At 34.6% G+C, this 17,413-nt stretch overlaps 1 protein-coding gene across 4 annotated transcripts in view; it reads right to left on the minus strand.

The window, feature by feature from the left end:
* The window catches only part of SLC17A5 (solute carrier family 17 member 5), a 64,684-nt gene that overhangs the window by 15,197 nt on the left and 32,074 nt on the right, over positions 1 to 17,413 (minus strand). For 2 of the 4 annotated variants that reach the window (XM_072642616.1, XM_072642619.1), the window contains 3 exons: positions 15,122 to 15,280; positions 10,433 to 10,565; positions 8,967 to 9,114 (listed from right to left, as the gene is read on the minus strand). In XM_072642616.1, coding sequence (XP_072498717.1) covers positions 8,967 to 9,114; positions 10,433 to 10,565; positions 15,122 to 15,280 — 440 coding nt within the window. Of the gene's footprint in view, positions 1 to 3,621; positions 3,958 to 8,966; positions 9,115 to 10,432; positions 10,566 to 15,121; positions 15,281 to 17,413 lie in introns of those variants that run through there. The other 2 variants (XM_072642618.1, XM_072642617.1) reach the window with 2 other exon arrangements.

The raw sequence follows: 17,413 nt of genomic DNA on the forward strand, positions 1-17,413 counted from the left end.
ATATTATTCTCATTCTACTATCACAACTCACTTCATTGGAAGTTTTTCTCAGTTTCTATATATTCTTCATATTTGTCATTTTTATAATATTTCATTACACTCATATGCCATTACTATTTAGTTGTATAGATTTTCTAGTTTTTAAAAAAATAATGAATAATTTTGATATATTTTGGCAGATACTTTTTAATTTTTAATAACAGTTTGTATATAAGATTGGGGTTCAAAAAGTATCAAGTTTCTAAAGCTACTCCAAAATGTTATATTGCTTTCTAAAAAGATTATAACAGTTCAAAATTCCAACAGCAGCATATATGCCTGAGTTTCTAAATACCTCTGCCAACGCTATACAGTTCTAAATGATCAATTTAATGAGTGTAAGATATTAATTCTGAGATATTTTAATTTGTGCTTCTCTATACTAGACAGCCTTAATAATTTTGTAAGATGGCTACTGGAAATTAGTATTTTGGTTTTTAAAAACCGTACTTATTTTCTGATCATTTACCCACTAAGGACTGGCTCTTACTCTTATAGATTTGTGTTAGTTTCTTATGGATTTGAGGTGTCAGATATTTATCAGAAATGTTTGTGAAAAAGATTTTCCCCCAATCTCTATTTTTACTCTGGATGCATTACTTTTTGTTGTGCAAAAATGCTTTATTTTTATATGATAAAATAGCTTCTTATAATTTATTTATTAAATAGATAAAATTCTTTCTTGCATATCTATAGTGAACATGGTTTCATTTTCATTCTATTGTTTGTTTTTTTTATTATTCAGATTACTGATCCACTATAACTTATTGTGAGGCAATAAACAGTAAAAAATATGGATCTGATCACATTTTTCATCAATTTGTTATTAAATTTTCCTAGTACCTTTTATTGAATAATGAATCCCCTTCTTAATATTTTAATACCTTAGATTTATCTTTATTTCTGTTTCTAGATTATTTCTGTCTATTGATTTAATTTTCATTTTTGTACCCAATACCAAATAATTTTGATAATTACTGCTTTAAATTACTACAAATGGCAGTACAAGTCCCCCTTCATCCTTTTATTTTGTTCATCCACATACATTTTCCTCTCTTTAAGTATATGAAATAGACCACTTATAGTTTAATTAGTATTGCATTAAAATCCATAAATTAATTTGAGGTATAATACCATCTTTACTCTCATGGAGCCACCTAACTATGAATATTAGCTACATCTCCAAATATTTATTCATCCATCAGCTCTGTTAAAACTGTTTTACAGTGTTTCTATGTCTTTATGTCGTCTCTTGGATATGTGAGTATGTGTCTTGGTAGGATCATAGACTTAGAGTCAGAAGTGTCTTTAGAGGCCATCTGGTCCAACCCCCTCATTTTACAGAGGAAAACTGAGGCCTAAGTATGTCAAGTGACAGTGAAGTATGTCAAAGTCACACAGGTAAGCATCAGAGGCAAGGCTAGAACCTAAGTTCTCTGACCCTAGAGGAGGTGTTCTTTCCATTCCACTATGATATAAATGGTATTTTTCTATCAACTTTTTCTTATTTTTGTTAGTGATATATATCTTATATCTTAAATCCTGCTATCCTGCTGAGCTGTTTATCTCAACTTTTTTTTTTTTAATTGACTCTTTTGATCTTTCTAAGACATCAAAACATCCAGAAGTAGAGTTCTGTTCATCTGTGCCAAGGACAGCAACTTCTTCTTTGCCAATAGTTACTGTGGTCACTGTGTACATAATTTTTATACTTCTATTTATTTCTCTCTCCAATTCATATAAGTCTTCTAAACTGTCTCTGAATTCTTCATATTCATAGTCTGGTGGAACAATAATATTTCATTAAATTAATACACCATGAAAACTTATTCAGCCGTTACTCAATTGATGGGTACCCACTTTCCTTCTAGTTCTTCCTACTACAAAAAATGGTGTTATAAACATTTTTGTATATGCCTTCCTCAGCATACAACTCTATCAAAATCTGTGTACCTGTCTTCCCATTACTCCCTCAAACGCTTGCTGCTTTTTGTCTTCTGTTATATTTGCTATTCTGATTATTGTGAGGTGAAACCTCAGAGTTATTTCATGTGCTTTTCTCTTATTATTAATGATTTGGGCATTCTTCCTCATATGATTGTTGATAATTTGCTTTCTTGGTCTCCCTAGATTCTAGTGATTTCTCTTAGATGACCTTATACCTACTCTGCATATATCTTGTAAATACCTGATTATCTATCTACAAATGGTCTTCCCTTATTGGAATGTAAGAGGGCAAGAACAGTGTTTTGCCTTTCTTTATATCCCTAATGCTTACAGCCATGCCTGGCACATATTAAATACTTAAAAGATGCTTGCTAACTGGTGGACCGACTGAAAACTGCCTGTTCCTATCTTTGTCCACTTATCTACTGAGGAATGGCTCTTGTGCTTATGCGTGTGCCAGATGTATGTGCTGCTAAGATTTTTAGGGAAGTTTTTCACAGGGGGCAGTTCCTGATTTCAGACTTAAGTAAGAGATGTATTCTAGAAGGTGTGAAGGAGAAGAAACTGCATCTAGGTATCAGAAATGCCTAAATATAAGGAGTTAGCATCTAATTTACTTAAATAACCTCAACAAAATGCTTTCATTTGTTAGCACAGGGCCCTAATTTTCCAACGCTGATTTTTCCTGGTTTAATAATCAGATCTTAGGCTGGCTTTTTTTTTTAAGAAGACAGAAGCAAAATATACTATTACAACTGGTGCCTCCTGTTAAAAAATTCCTTTCCCTAAGGGACTTTTTCTTTAAAAAAAAGGGGAAATCTTGCCCCTCCTTTTGTGAATTGCTTCTTATTTCTTTCTTCTAACAGATTTTTGTCCCTTATTACTTGAATCTCCTTTTCTTTCTTTCTTTTCCTCTTTTTGTAAACTGGCCTAGTTTCTGCTTTGTATAATTCACATTTTCTTTCAGGTCATTATGCTGCTCTGTTTAGTCAAGTATGCTTCTTCCCACCCTTCCATCTTTGGCATAATAAACATAGATTCTACTTATGTTCTTACAATTGTTCCTTTGAACAAAATTCTACTTTCTTGAACTCTTTTATTGCCTAAACAGCTTGCCTACCAAATCTTTCTGAATATATCCCCAGGCCAAGTAAAGTGGATATTCTTGAAATTCATGTTCTCTGAAATTCCATCATCATTAGGAGCAAGGTACCTTCAACTAATTTTTCTTTATTTTATAAGGATTGCATTTTGAAGGCATAGCTTCTTTTTTTGTTTCTGTTTTCCCTATGAGATTATAAAAGCCTGGGGAAGATTCAATTAAATTTTACAAGGTTTTATTGTGTGCTTACTCTGCCAGGCACTGTGCTAGGTATCGTGGAGACAAGCACAAAAAGAGTGAAGTCTTTGCTTTCTAGAAGCTTACAATGTAAACATTTCACATTTAATTTTATGATTAAAACAACAGACACTAGTAAGAATTTTTGGGTCACAGATTTAGGCTGAAAGGGTCCAGGGCCATGATGTCCAATGCCTTCATTTTACAGATGAGAAAATGGAGGCCCATAAAGCTTGCTCAGAATAATATAAGTAACAAGTTTCAAATCCAGTAATCTTTCCACAACACTAAGTCTCATATATATATGAAAACATGTTATATTGCCAGATAAGAGATAAGACACATTTTAGGAATATTTGTTGGTTGCAATAAATACATTCCTCAGTTTACAAAATACATACAAAAAATCTTGTTCAGTTGTGTCTGACTCTTTGTGACCTTCTTTGAGGTTTTCTTGGCAAAGATAATGGAGTTGCCATTTCTTTCTCCAGCTCATTTTACAGATGAGGAAACCGAGGCAGGCAGGATGAAGTGACTTGCCCAGGGTTACACAGCTAGTAAGCATCTGAGGCCAGATTGAACTCAGGTGTTCTTGACCCCAGGTCTGGTGCTCTATCCACTGTGCCACCTAGCTGCCCATACAAAAAACGAAGGTCAACTATTTTGAGTATCAGGATTCTTATGCTTTTATGTATACTATAACATGGGATTTATATCCTTTTTTTGAAAACAAGTAGGTTGTAAACTGTGGAATTTAACATACACCTCTAGTTTAAAAAGTCAAAGCTTATGAAATTGTATGGTTTAAACTTTGAAGGTTTAAAAATTGGAAAGAAAATAATGCTTTTAAAATAATTACATAATTTAATATTTAATGTGAATCAATTTTCTAACTCAAGGTTTTATACAGGTTTGATAATTATATATTCTTTAGCAATGAAGATAACTATGTACACTAAGTGGATGTTTTGTTTAATAATTAACACACAACAAATTCATGCCTAGACAATTTCCAAATCCCTAAAGGAAAAAAAGTTGTATAAAGTTTTATTAAATTGGCAGTTAGCCAGTTTCCGCCTGTCACTACCATATTGCAAGGAAAGTGAATGTAGCAGGCTAGTGAACTTAATGAAAATTTAACCACCTGTTCTAATTCTAGGCCTAAGGAGAACCTTTCCACCAATATGATGATTAGATGAACATGACATCAGTTCATGAACTATTGCTGAGAAGATACACAGAAACTACCTACAGAAATGATCATGAATACTCAGAACCCATCTACCAGGTCAATAACGCCACCTATTCATTTTAAAATGACTACATCTGCTTTGTGCTATTGCCCCTGCTTCTTTAGTACCTTCACATCAAAGGTGAATGCAGTTTATTATCATCAGAGCATACTTTTATACTTTAATTTTAGATTTAAATATATTACTTTACCTCTGTTAAAGTTTGGCACTGATGGAAAAGTCAAGGTTTTAATGGTAAATTAGATTTTATGATTGCCATTTAACCAGGAACTAGAACATGTATAGAAAGGCATGTAAGCCACTTAAGACTTGCCTAAAAGATGTTCCTTAGCCAAAGTGAAACTATAATCATATTTGAAACCTGGTTATTGGAACTTGCCATTTTTAGATGCTATGGGACTATTAAGTGAATGTTCTTCTGAGTCTAACTCCAGGTGTGGGTAGCAAGAAAGGCGATCAGAGCCTCCAAAACATGATGCCAGTAAGCTAGTGAGATGCTGGTATGAACTGCATAGGTGATCTCAAGGGAAGGGTGGGAGAGCAGCTGTTCAGCATGGGCTGAGGTAGGATTCTCCTGACTCAGTTTCCCCACTGACACCTGGCAGACTTTAAGCCTGACTGAATGCAGGTGGACAATCTAATCCTGCCTGAAATTGACATGAAGTTGGGGAGATATTGTATCCCTGCAATGTCCTTACTATTGGTGGCAATTTCCTATAGTCAAAAGGTTTGTAATCTTAATACCAGATCTATTCAGTTATAGATTATGGAAACGGGAACATCCGAGGTTGTCTAAAATTAAGCTATTAGGTATAGGACTTTAGACCAACAGCAATAAGTTAGGGTCCTTTAATTCTTAGTAACACTGTGGAGACAATTAGGTCAAGAGCTTGTGAAGTTAGCAACATAAATATTATCTGTGTCTCAGTTGGTTAATGTTTAAAAAAAAATTCTTTTGTGGTCCATATTGTAAATGCTTTAAAAAGAAGTATCACCTGACCAAAAGTCTGAATTGCTTTATCTGTTATAATCTGTGTTAAAAAAATTAAAATAAATAAGTAAATACTTTAAGAGAAAGCAGCATGGTTTAATGGCAAGACCTCTATGAAGTAATGCAAAGTAAAGCAAGCAGAACCAGGAAGACAATTTATACAATGACAACATTATAGAGAAAAACAACTCTAAAAGACTTTGGAAGGACAGAAAGATACTAAATACAACAAAATATTGATAGAAACACTTTTTGTAGTAGTAAAGAACTAGAAGCAAAATGAGTATCCATAAATTTAAGAAAGATTAAACAAATTGTGTGTCATGAATATAATGAGGTATCACCATACCATAAGATGAGATAAAATGTGAATTAAGAGAAACTTGGGAAGACTTGTATGAAATGCTGCAGAAAGAAGTAAAAGGGAGCCAACAGAACACTATGCACAAGGGCCACAACAAAGGAAAACAACATAAAAGACATGAGAATTCAGATCAGTGTAATGACCCATCTAATGAAACCTTACTTCCCTTTCTCTAGGTACAGGTCATAGACTAGGCACATGTTATCACATCTGTCACATACGTCCTACTCTTTACACTCACAAAGCCACTCCTCTAGTTTAGCCTCTCTTCACCACTTTTGATCTATGGTTACAGACTTCCCATTGGTCTCTCTGTCCCCTCTCCAATCTATGATCTGCCAAAAGAATATTCGTAAAGCACAGATCTGATGATGCGTCATTTTTCTGTTTAAGAAGCCTCAATGAATTTCTATTGCTTCTAGGACAAAAAAGAAACTCAACTATCTGCAAATAGTCTTTCACAATTTGGCACCAACCTCTCTTTCTAGACTGATTTTTATATCATTGCCCTCCATTAACTCTATGTTCTGGTCAAAATGGGCTCTTTGTTTCTCATATGGGCAACATTCCATGCCCATCATTTGTGCCCCCAGGCCTGGAATGCTCTCTCTTTCTCTTGGAATTTCCAGTTCCCTTCAAGTGTTGCCTCTTGCATGAAGCCTTTCCTGACTGATTGCCAGCGTGTTCTCTCAAAATTACCTAGTATTAACTTTGTTCAGCAAATTGTTTTTGTCTGAACTTGTGATTTCATAGGTATGGAGAACTCTCTCTGAAGAAGTACATTCTACTAATGCAGATCAGCAAGTGATCTTCAACTTACAGTCTTAGAAAACTGGTTGAGACATTAAGAGATTAAATGACTTGCCTAGTGTCACACAGTTACTATGTGAAAGAAGCATTTGAATTCAGACCTTCCTGACTCTGAAATAGCTCCCTATCTCCTAAACCATACTGCCATTCTTGTGTATCTGTATAGCACACAGTAGAGGCTTAATAAATGCTTGAATTAAGTTGTTTTATTTTCCTTAGTGGTACTTCTTTGTAGAGAAAAGTTTCTCTCAGGAAAGAGAGTATAAGCAAATGACAACATTTCATTTTTAAAAAGCATAAATTAAAAATGACAGAACTCAACCAAAATAAAAAATTTTAAAAGGTTCTTTTAAAAAAAAACCACTGTTAACCTTGTGGATAGCAGTTTTAATGAAATAGTGGGGCCACAATTCAGAACCATCAGTTGATCAATCAATAAGCATTTATTAAGCATCTACTAATAGTTGCTATTTGTGCTTTAAGATTTGCAAAGTACTTTTTTACATACGTTATCTCATTTGATCCTCATAACAATCTATTAAGGTGGGTTCTATTCTCTCCAATTTACAGATAAGGAAAACTGAGACTTAGGTCATAAAGATGGTAATTTTCTGAGAGAAGGAGGGTTAGAGAGGTCATAAAGAACTGTCTGAGAGACGATTCAAATACAGGTCTTCCTGACTCCAAGTCTGGAACACTATGGGCTAGGTGCCTCTGCTAGGTGCCAGGCCCTGAGCCAGGTGTTAGGGATAAGGATCCACTTGTAAGAGATTAGTGAGTGAGTTGTGAAAAAGTACAAGCAGAGTTTAGATAATCCTTTCTAGCAGTTTGGCAGTAAAATGGTGAAGATATACACATAGGATGATGGCATGACGGGATGACCAAGGCTAAGAGAGAGTTTCATAAGGATGAGACAGAGTGGGGAAAGAGTGATTAGACAGGTAGATATGGAAGATAAGAGAAATGGAATATTTAATAGGGCAAGCTTCTGCAAGAGAAGAGCCAATAGGGGATAGAGGGCACAGACAGAACAGCTGACACTGGCAAAGAAAAAGGTGATCACACTTCCTCAGATAAAGGGAGAGCAGATAAGTGAAGAGGTAGAGGGACTTAGCTGGGGGAAAATATATAGCCTCTATGTTTTTCCTGAGTTCAAAATCAGGGAGACTGAAATTATAAGTGACGGTGAGATTTAAGTTATGATCAGCCCTATGGATGACTGAGATAGAGTGAAGCTGAGGGCACAGGTGTGAAAGAGGCTGAGGAGTTGTGAAGTCAGAGTGTAGAAGGAGATATGAATTTGTAGAGATGTTCCCCAAGTATAAGGACAGAGGCAGAGTTTCTAGAAAGTTGACATAAAAATTACCTAGAAGTCTAAGTAAATTACAAAGGCACTATCACACAATCAACACTGTGATTTGGTATCTAAAAACACTGTGAACCTTAGCTGTATTAATACAAAAAAAAAAAAATCCAGAAGTGAGGAGAATAGTCAAGCCATTGTATTCTCTCTGATCAGACTACATCTGAAGTACTGTATTCTATATGACACATTTTAGGAAGGTCTATGACAAAGTGAAGCCTATCCAGAAGGAGGATGTTTAGTCTAAATAAAAGATCTATGGCACATAATGGCAGTCATGCAGGTGTAGTAGACAGTACATTGGACTTATAGTAAGGAGTGCTGGGTTAGGATCCTGGCTATCATACTTACTAGTGCTGTGAGACTGGGCAAATCACCTAAATTCTTCAAGCCTCCATTTCCTCGTCTATAAAATGGGGAAAATAAACCTGTACTATCTATTAATTAGATTACTGTACTCAATTTATTGTCAGGCCTTTTTTTTCCCTCTCCTCAAAAGAACACATTGGTAGGAATACCTTTTTTGAGGTGGACACCTGCCTTAGTCCATCTAAGGGAGGGAGGAGGGTCTTTTCTCTTTCCTCCAAAAAAGATGAATTCATTTGCATTTTTTAAACATACAATTTATCAAATGTTCTTGATTATCCTCATTTTATAGAGGAAGAAACATATACAAAGAGGTAAGGTGACCAAGGTCACGTAACCAGCATCTAAGTGAGGACAATTTTGACATCAGTTGCCTAAATTTAGTAGTTGCCAATTTAAAATTTAAACCATTTCACACTTCCTACTACTGCCACATAAACTGATCACAAATTATTTAAGAAATTCAAAGCTTTGATCTTCATATTAGTACTTACGAAGGTGCAATATCCAGATGGTTGATGCTAAACCCAGAAGTGCAAAAACCTCCTAAGGTTGTAGATATGGTTAGGAAGGCGATTGCTAAATAATAATCACAGCCAATGAATCCAGCTGCTACTAGGAATACTGCTGGCCCAATCATTCCTGGAATTCAATTTTTTTTTTTTTACAAAAAAGAGAAAGCAAAACTATTATGAAAGCACTGCATACAGTCGTGTGACAGCATGTAATTCTGAATCGTGGTGCTACTGCCACCTAGTGCAGAAGTCTTGTACTACACGTCATTCTTCTAAAGCTCAAGGTTGATATTTACAAGGTTGGTAAAAGCTTTGCTAACAGGTTAGAGACAAGAATGGACAAGTTATAGTAATATTACTAATAGTAAATTAAAGGGACAATTATATAATATTAAATGTACACATTATGAATGATGTGCCTAGATATGATGAAGCGAAAATATCATGAAATGCAGTGGGAAAATTATGTGGAAAAAAACCTGCCTAAACATGTGGAATCCAGGTAGAAAACTACAAAGTATTAAACTGTTTTTCTTTGCAGTAATTTCAAATTTGCAAATATAAATGAATAAAAATGAATCATAAACTTTGATGCAAGTATTGATGCTCACATGATCTGTACATCAATACACAAAACTGACAATATTGACACTTATCTGCAATTCACAAGTCAACAGCGCAGTTAGTATGATTTAAATAAAAACAGAAAATATTAAATACATACACATATACACACATATATGTGTATATATATATGTATATATATATAATATGAAGGTGTTTTTTTTTTTAATAAAGAGGATGCTCACAAGTTATTTTCCATGTTCTCAAAGGATAAAATGAGATGAAACAGAAGGGGCCCTTGGCATTGCCAGACATGTAGAATGGAGTTACTAAAATTACATAAGGAAACAGAGGTGGTACAGTTCTCATGCTTGGAGATCCTCAAAAAGATAATAAAGAACTCTTTGTTCTGGGTGGTTTAAGACATTCACATTTATGAAAACTGGGCCTGAAGCCGAAATCAGATCCATGACGTGCAGTAAATTCTGTTCCAGCAAAGTTTAAGTTTTTTTTCCCCAGTAAGGGCACTCATAGCCATAATAAACAGTGCTTCCATTTTAAACAACTTTCCTCCCCCAAACCCAAGACAAAATATAATATAATGTAAACATAAATCCAAAAGGCTGGACCTTATTCATAAAACATAGGGGCTTAATGTTAACATTGTTAGAGATACTTACTAGATTTGTGAAGTATATCACATTATAATTCTTTATCTGCATATTAAACACACTGATTTAGGAAATACACAGATGTCATTTTACAAACATGCACATAAAAACATTTTATGTGGAAATGAAAGAAATGATCAACATAACTCATGATTTTTGTTTCAATGTACACTGTTTAATCTCAAAAAAAAAATCAACCACTGTACCTACCTATTAAACTAAATACTCTACGGACCCATACAGTTGAAAAATTCCATGTTACTCTTAAGTAGTCAGCTGCTTGACCAGACAAGAGCATACAGACCCAACATCCAAAATAAGGTAGTGCAGATAAAAATCCATTCTGAAAAAAAGCAAGCATAATAATATTGATGGCAATTAAAAGCCTAAAATTAAGTATGATTAGATACATAGATTTAAATCCAACGTCTCATCTTTTGTAGAAGTACAAAATTGGGAGCACTTTTGTTGGCAGGAGAATCCTTTGATTTGGTATATGACACTAGGCCCTTTCATAAGTAGATGTAGAACCCTAAACTGGGCTAGCCATGCAGCAGCTTCAGTAGAATAAGACCTGGGGTAAGAGTAGGAAGTTATTCACCTTGTTCAATGTTCTTCCTTGTCATACCACAAAATCAATGTTCACTAGCTCTTTCTAGGATATGCCAGTTTCAAAAATATTGTTTATTATTTCTTTTAAAATGAGAATAATTACACTGACAACATCTGCATTAAAAGGATGTGAGGAAATTGTTATGCAAATCTGAAATCATCATATGAATGTGAATTATTAAATTCTTTTCTTTCATGATACTTTCCTCTCCACTCTAACAACATATATTGGCTTAGTAGCATGATGTGAGATGTGCTATGATGTAGCAGACAGAATATTAGATTAGGAATCAGAACCCTTGGGCTCTAGTTTTGACTTTAACATTTACTAGCTTTGTTTCCCTTTACAATTTTTCTGAACCTCAGTTTCTTCATCTGCAAAAAGCAGGTAATATCACCTATCCTGCCTACTTTACAGAGGTCTTGTACAGAAGATGTGAGAAAATGGATGTGAAATGCTCAAATGGATCTATGATCTGTGATTTGGAAATGTCCCCCAACAACCAAGATTACAATCTCATCCATGCCTGACCATTTTGTGTTACTCTTGTCTGTATCTCCCATAAGTTCATCACAGAGGGTTTACCCAATGTGATGGAACGCCTTCCTTGTTTTCTCCTGCATTGAGAGGGTAACCCTGGTGTACTTTGGCTATCGGTCATCTCTCATCCTTACCAAGGAACCATTTTCTCTATCATGCAATTCCACAATGACATCTTTATTGTTCTTCTCTGAAGTTCCTCACTGGTTATATGCTGTATCCTACTCATACCCATCGTGTACTCTTTCACTGCCTTCTGTGATGCTCATTTTTGAGATCTCTCTCAGAAGGCTTTGATGCAATAAGCATAATGTCATCTGCAAATAGACACATTTGAAAAACCTCACCATTCACTGGGAATCCTTTTTCACCTGAGATTCTGTGCTGGCTCTAGTCTATCACAACAGCAAATACATTTGATGAGCATACAATTTCCTCTTTCATCCTTCTATGTTTATGATTAGAAGGATTGTTGAGCAGGGCAATTTCTGTTTTATCTTTCAAGGACTCTTGGTGTTTTTAACATTTGGACAGCAGACACTTTACTGAAAAAGAGACTAGAAGGTGGTGTTTTGTTCTACTGAAGCAAATACTTTTTCATAACAAATTATTAAGCATCTTATACTCTCCACTTTTCAGTCAACAATAAAATGGTAAAGATGTTGACTACTACTTATAGAGGCTTGCTGGTTTCTAACTAATATTCTCATCAAGGATACCCTTTATTCATGTACAGAGGACTCAGATAAATAATTTGAATAAATATCAGTAGGTGACAGGTGGGTAGTTAACTGATGTTTTCTCAGTCCCACTCCCACCTCTTCTCTTTTGTGCATTAGCAAGAACCATTTTTTCCATACTTTAGTATTGTCTTCTTAACTTTTTATCTGTTCGTTGTCCTTCCATTTCCATTCTTAAGTGCCCTTAGTATGACTTGCTTAAAGGAGTGTTTGCCAAAATGATTTTTCTCTCTATTTCTTCTGTTTTCTAAAACAATATTGCTCTTAATCATCCATCATTCTTAAGATTTCTCAAATGAGTTTATATTCTAACCCAGCGTCACCTCTGTAGTCATCTCAGATGGTGGCTGACTAAGGAGGCTCTTGCAGGCTCTTTGCTATGGGAATTAGTTTATACTAGTTAATTATCTCATAAAATTATTACAATAGGCGTAAACTTTGTTTCCTCTTGTCCATTTTCCATTTTGATTGTCAATTATTTGTTTAAACGGTCTAGCATTGAGTTGTTTCTGCTGTGCACCTCATCTTTTTACTCATCTTCTTGCTTTTTTGCTAAAACTAATCTTAGGGAGGACAGATTGATGGTCTGAATACAGACATGCAAATCAGGGATAATTTCCACATCAATTAATGAGTCTCTTCCTATCTGTTAAAACAGAATCTATTTTGTGTGTGATGATATGGTACAGTTGAGAGAAATCTGGCTGTAAATCCAAGAAGACTTAGGTTCAAGTCCAGCCTTAGCCACATGCCAGCTGTGTAACCCTGGGCACAGTGATTTAGGCAAATCTCTGAGCATGACATTATGACTCTAATTGTACAGAAGGTGCCAACTTGTATTGACAGAGGGAGTTTCCTCACTTGGAAGCTCACTATACTAATGAAATCATAAGTCCAGTCCTTTTTCCTATCCACATCTGGTGCTCCTTGTGTTTAGCATGTATCAATTCTTTTCTTGAACAAAGCAACTGTGACATAAGCTGTGGGGTTTCAGTGTAATCCACAAATCTTTGGTATCTCTCATTCCTTCTTTCTGAACCATGTTTTTCCACATACTTCCTCTTATCCTTACCTTTTCCTGTGTTTGCAATGAAGTCAACAAGCATTAGAGTGTATGTTGATTTAATTTGTAGAGCTTATTAAGTTCTAAATAATTTTTCTAACATTTCATCCACAGCAACCAGTGCTGGAATAAGCTACAGTAATTTTCATGGTGATTTTTTTTTTTTTCAAATCCTCATCTACTACAGTGTGATTAACAAGTAATTTTGTTCGTTTGTTTGTTTTTTGGCCTGCCATTAGGAGTATAATAAAAGCCTTTCCACTAACTCCTTTTTTTTTGTTGTCTCCATCAGGTATCTGTGTGCCATCTTTCTATGTGGCTATAACTTCCTCTTTTCTCCTGGCTTCATCAATAGAAAAATATTAAGACTGACAGCAGTATATGCTAAATTATTCTTTATTTTGTAGGTGGCCATCACCAGGAAAAATTCATTACCAACAATCGAGTCTATTGGTTATATGTTTTTCTGCACTTAGCTAGGAAAATAGACTTATTCTGTCTCTAGGACCATACTCAAATCCTTTCTAGCATGGCAAAACTTGGCACAGTATATACTTCGTTAGCACAGCCTTTAGAAACCCAAGGTCACCACCATATTACAATGAGTTATTGGAGGATGAACTTCTAAGAATCTGTTACTGGTTAATATTTGGGAAAGGAAGTGGTGAACAGAAAGAAGGTAGCATGGATGGCTCTACCAAAAACAGGTCATTCATAACTACCTTCAGTTAGTTTTCTGAAAGGTGACTAAGTAGAGCTCTTTACCATTAACTCCTTATATCAACGAAATCACAAGTCCAGTCTCTCTCCTTATCCCTACTAGATTGGCAGAGCAGAGGAATACTGGATACATAGTTAACCCAAATGTTTAAAAAAAATTTTTATTGATAATGTATTTTTTTATATCACTTACATTTTGCAATGAATCCCTTCCAATTCTACAGAAATATGTATAGCAAAATAAAAAAGAGAAGGAAAAAGTGCAGTTCAGGAAAATCAACTAACATCAAAAAAAAAAAAAGCCCAACATTATCGTTTTCCTTGGGTGAATATTTCCCTTACAAATTTTATTTGGCTTTCCACACGATGGAAATTTGTTTTGTATGATTGCTTAAAGATAAGCTATACAGACTGAATTTTCTAGTTCTTGTATGATTCAATAGTGGCACAATGCTGGCTCTACACTAACAGTGCCTTAATGTACACTAGTTTTTCAAGCAGATACAGTTTCATTTTTTTTCATAGAATCTGAGAATTGGAAGGGACTCTGCAGGTTAACCAGTCCAAATCATATTTGAACAGAAAACCTCCTTTACGATGGTTAATGTAAAATCACAAATTAAATTCTTCCTTAACATTTTAAATTGGTTCCACATATATTTGCCATTGTTATGCTATACATTCTAAGGATAAGACAGCATATGGCACTGGTGGGGGGCGGGTAATGGAAGGGAGAGAGGCTTTATGGCAAAATTACAGCACTTACAGGGAACACACTAAACAAGGAACACTGGATTTGGAATTGGAGGACTAGGGTTTAAATCCTAGCTCCACTGTATGCTGCGGTCTTGGATCTTAGTTACCCCATTTGTAAAGCTGGGAAGCCAGGCTAGATCTTTAAAGTCCCTTTAAGTTCTAAACCCTATGATCTGATGATCTTTTGTAACTTTCCTAAAGGCTATTTGTGTGTTGTGTATTATCTTATACTTACTTATGTCCTTCAAAATGCCTTGTAAATTACAGAAGAAATACTTGTTGGAGGCTCAATAGTTAAGAAGGACGTAGAAAGACCACAGAAGGGAAAAAAAACAAAGATGCTATAAGCCCCAATAAAACAAAAGTTGCAATATTGAAAAATTTCAGAGAAATATAAAAATAACAATGCTATGTCATACATAGCTACAAAAATACACAGGAAAGGAACTAGATTTTTTTTCTCTTACCTCTTGAGCATCAAATCTTAGTATCTCTTTCATGTATGTAGGCAATAATGTTAATAAAGTATAGAAAGTCCAGTTGTAAGAAAAATGTGCCACAACAATAGACCAAAGTGGTAATGATTTCAGCATGGACACCCATGGTACAAACTTCTGTGCAGTAAGCTAAAGAAAACAGGTGAAATTAAGAAAAAGATTTACTTTTTATATCTGAAACTTTATTTTAAGACCTAAATGTAGAATACCTATGGAAAGTAATTTATGTCACCATATTTTGATATTCTGAAAATTAATTTACTGAGCATCAATACATATTAACTAACTAAATATGATATAATCTATTTTAGAATCTTTAATATGAATAATTACTAACTGTAATATAATTAATTAATCCAAGAACCTGTGGTGCAAATTAGAAGAAAAGCACAAAAAAATCCTGGCTCTATACAGTCATCCCTATAGCACCACTGTAAACTCCAGAAGTCACTTGTGATCCCAATTTCTCTAGAAAAGATGCAATGCATTTTCTATAGAAAAGATGAAATAGTTTTATTAACAATCTCAGAAACTTAAGGGTTAGAGCTACATATAGAAAACTCTGAGTTTCTCCCCAATAGAACCCACTCTCCCCTCAAAAAAAAAATTCCCCTTGTCCTCCATAATAGAAAAAGTGAACAATTTCTGCCTACAAAATTTCAAAAATAATAAGCAAAATGTTTACAATATTCTTACATTACTGATCTTCATTCTCCCATAAAGATTTCTATAAAATATGCGTCAGAAATTTTTTTTATATAAAACTGAATATAGGATCAGATCATCATGATTCCCATATAACAGCAGCTAGCATAGTACCTTGCATATAGTAGATATTTAATGACAGCCTTGTTGAGTGGATCTGAATTGATAAACAGGAACAAGATGTATTCTAGCCATTTTTACAAGTTACATTTACAAATTTACATTTTTATAGTTGCCCCAAAAGGAAGGAGAGTCAAGTAGCCACTAGCAATAGCAGCCATTTATTCCTACTGAGATTTAAAGTAAGGAATTTAGTGCCCAGATTGTTTGCAAGGATTGGGGCAAAGAATAAAAGCAAATCTGAAGGCTCTGAAGGAAATTGTAGCCTAATTTCTCTTAATCTTGAGTTCATAGGATCATAGATTCAGAACTAGAAGGGACCTTTGAGGTTGTCTAGTTTAATCTCTTTGTTTTCTAGATAAGGAAACTGAGGTCCCCAAATGGTTAAGTGACTGACTCAAGGTAATACAGGTGTTAAATACTCTTTTCCTCTACACAGATTAGGTAGACATTGTTTTAAAAAATCTAAAACTCAAAACATAAGCAATATTTTATCCACATCAATATTTTAAAATATTCTATTATGGACCCAATGTTTCACAATTTTTCCAAACCTGAAAACCTTCCCACTCCTCACTAGTATGACTTGCAGATGTGTTTTCTGGTTTGGGAAAAGTTATAATCAACTCTAATATGAATACCAATACTAAACTCATACATAAATCTTCAGTGTAAACTCTTCAGCAAAACTGGTAAGACCAACTTTACATAACATCTAGCTGCATTTTTATCCTATGGGTTATTCTGAGGGGAGAAAGCCCATCACTTGTAAATATTGTCATACTAAATATGCATTTCCAAAAGCAAACAGGCTGAACAAAATCCTAATATATTAGAGGTATTCTTTAGACATTTAAAAAACCTCACCAACTCTTCATGAGTCTAAGTGAGGAGAATAATGAGAAAACTCAGGTACAGTAACTTTTTCAAATGTTCCTGTTGATGAAACACAGAAGTTCAGGGCTAAATTAAGTTTGGAAACATTACTAATGCCTGGTTTTGCATAAAAGTAATTTTGTATAAATGCCATTTCTTCACTTGCTACAGAATCCTACCTTATAATAAAGAAAAACAGTTAATCAAAATCAATCAACACTGAAATAATTTCTGACAGCATATGCAATATTTTTCACTTATACTTGCGTCATCATCTGTTCTTCAAGACCAAGACTTCACCTAATTAGTTTAACAAATAAAGAGACAGAGGTCCAGAAGGGTTGAATGACTTGAGTAAGGTGCTGCTTCAGTTGGTTGCTGTCCTTTGTTCTCAAAGAGGACCAAAATGACACCACTATGCTAGAGTCAAATTTCAGCGTGTCCAGCTATGGCTGATCAGGCCAAGCTCGGAATGTTCTACCACAGATTGGCACAAGTAGACCATGTGAACATTTGGGGTGGATTCTCTAAATTTGTGCATCTTGCATTTCCTTTGAGCTG

Source organism: Notamacropus eugenii, chromosome 2, assembly GCF_028372415.1.
Source record: "Notamacropus eugenii isolate mMacEug1 chromosome 2, mMacEug1.pri_v2, whole genome shotgun sequence".
In the NCBI taxonomy this organism is placed as follows: domain Eukaryota; kingdom Metazoa; phylum Chordata; class Mammalia; order Diprotodontia; family Macropodidae; genus Notamacropus; species Notamacropus eugenii.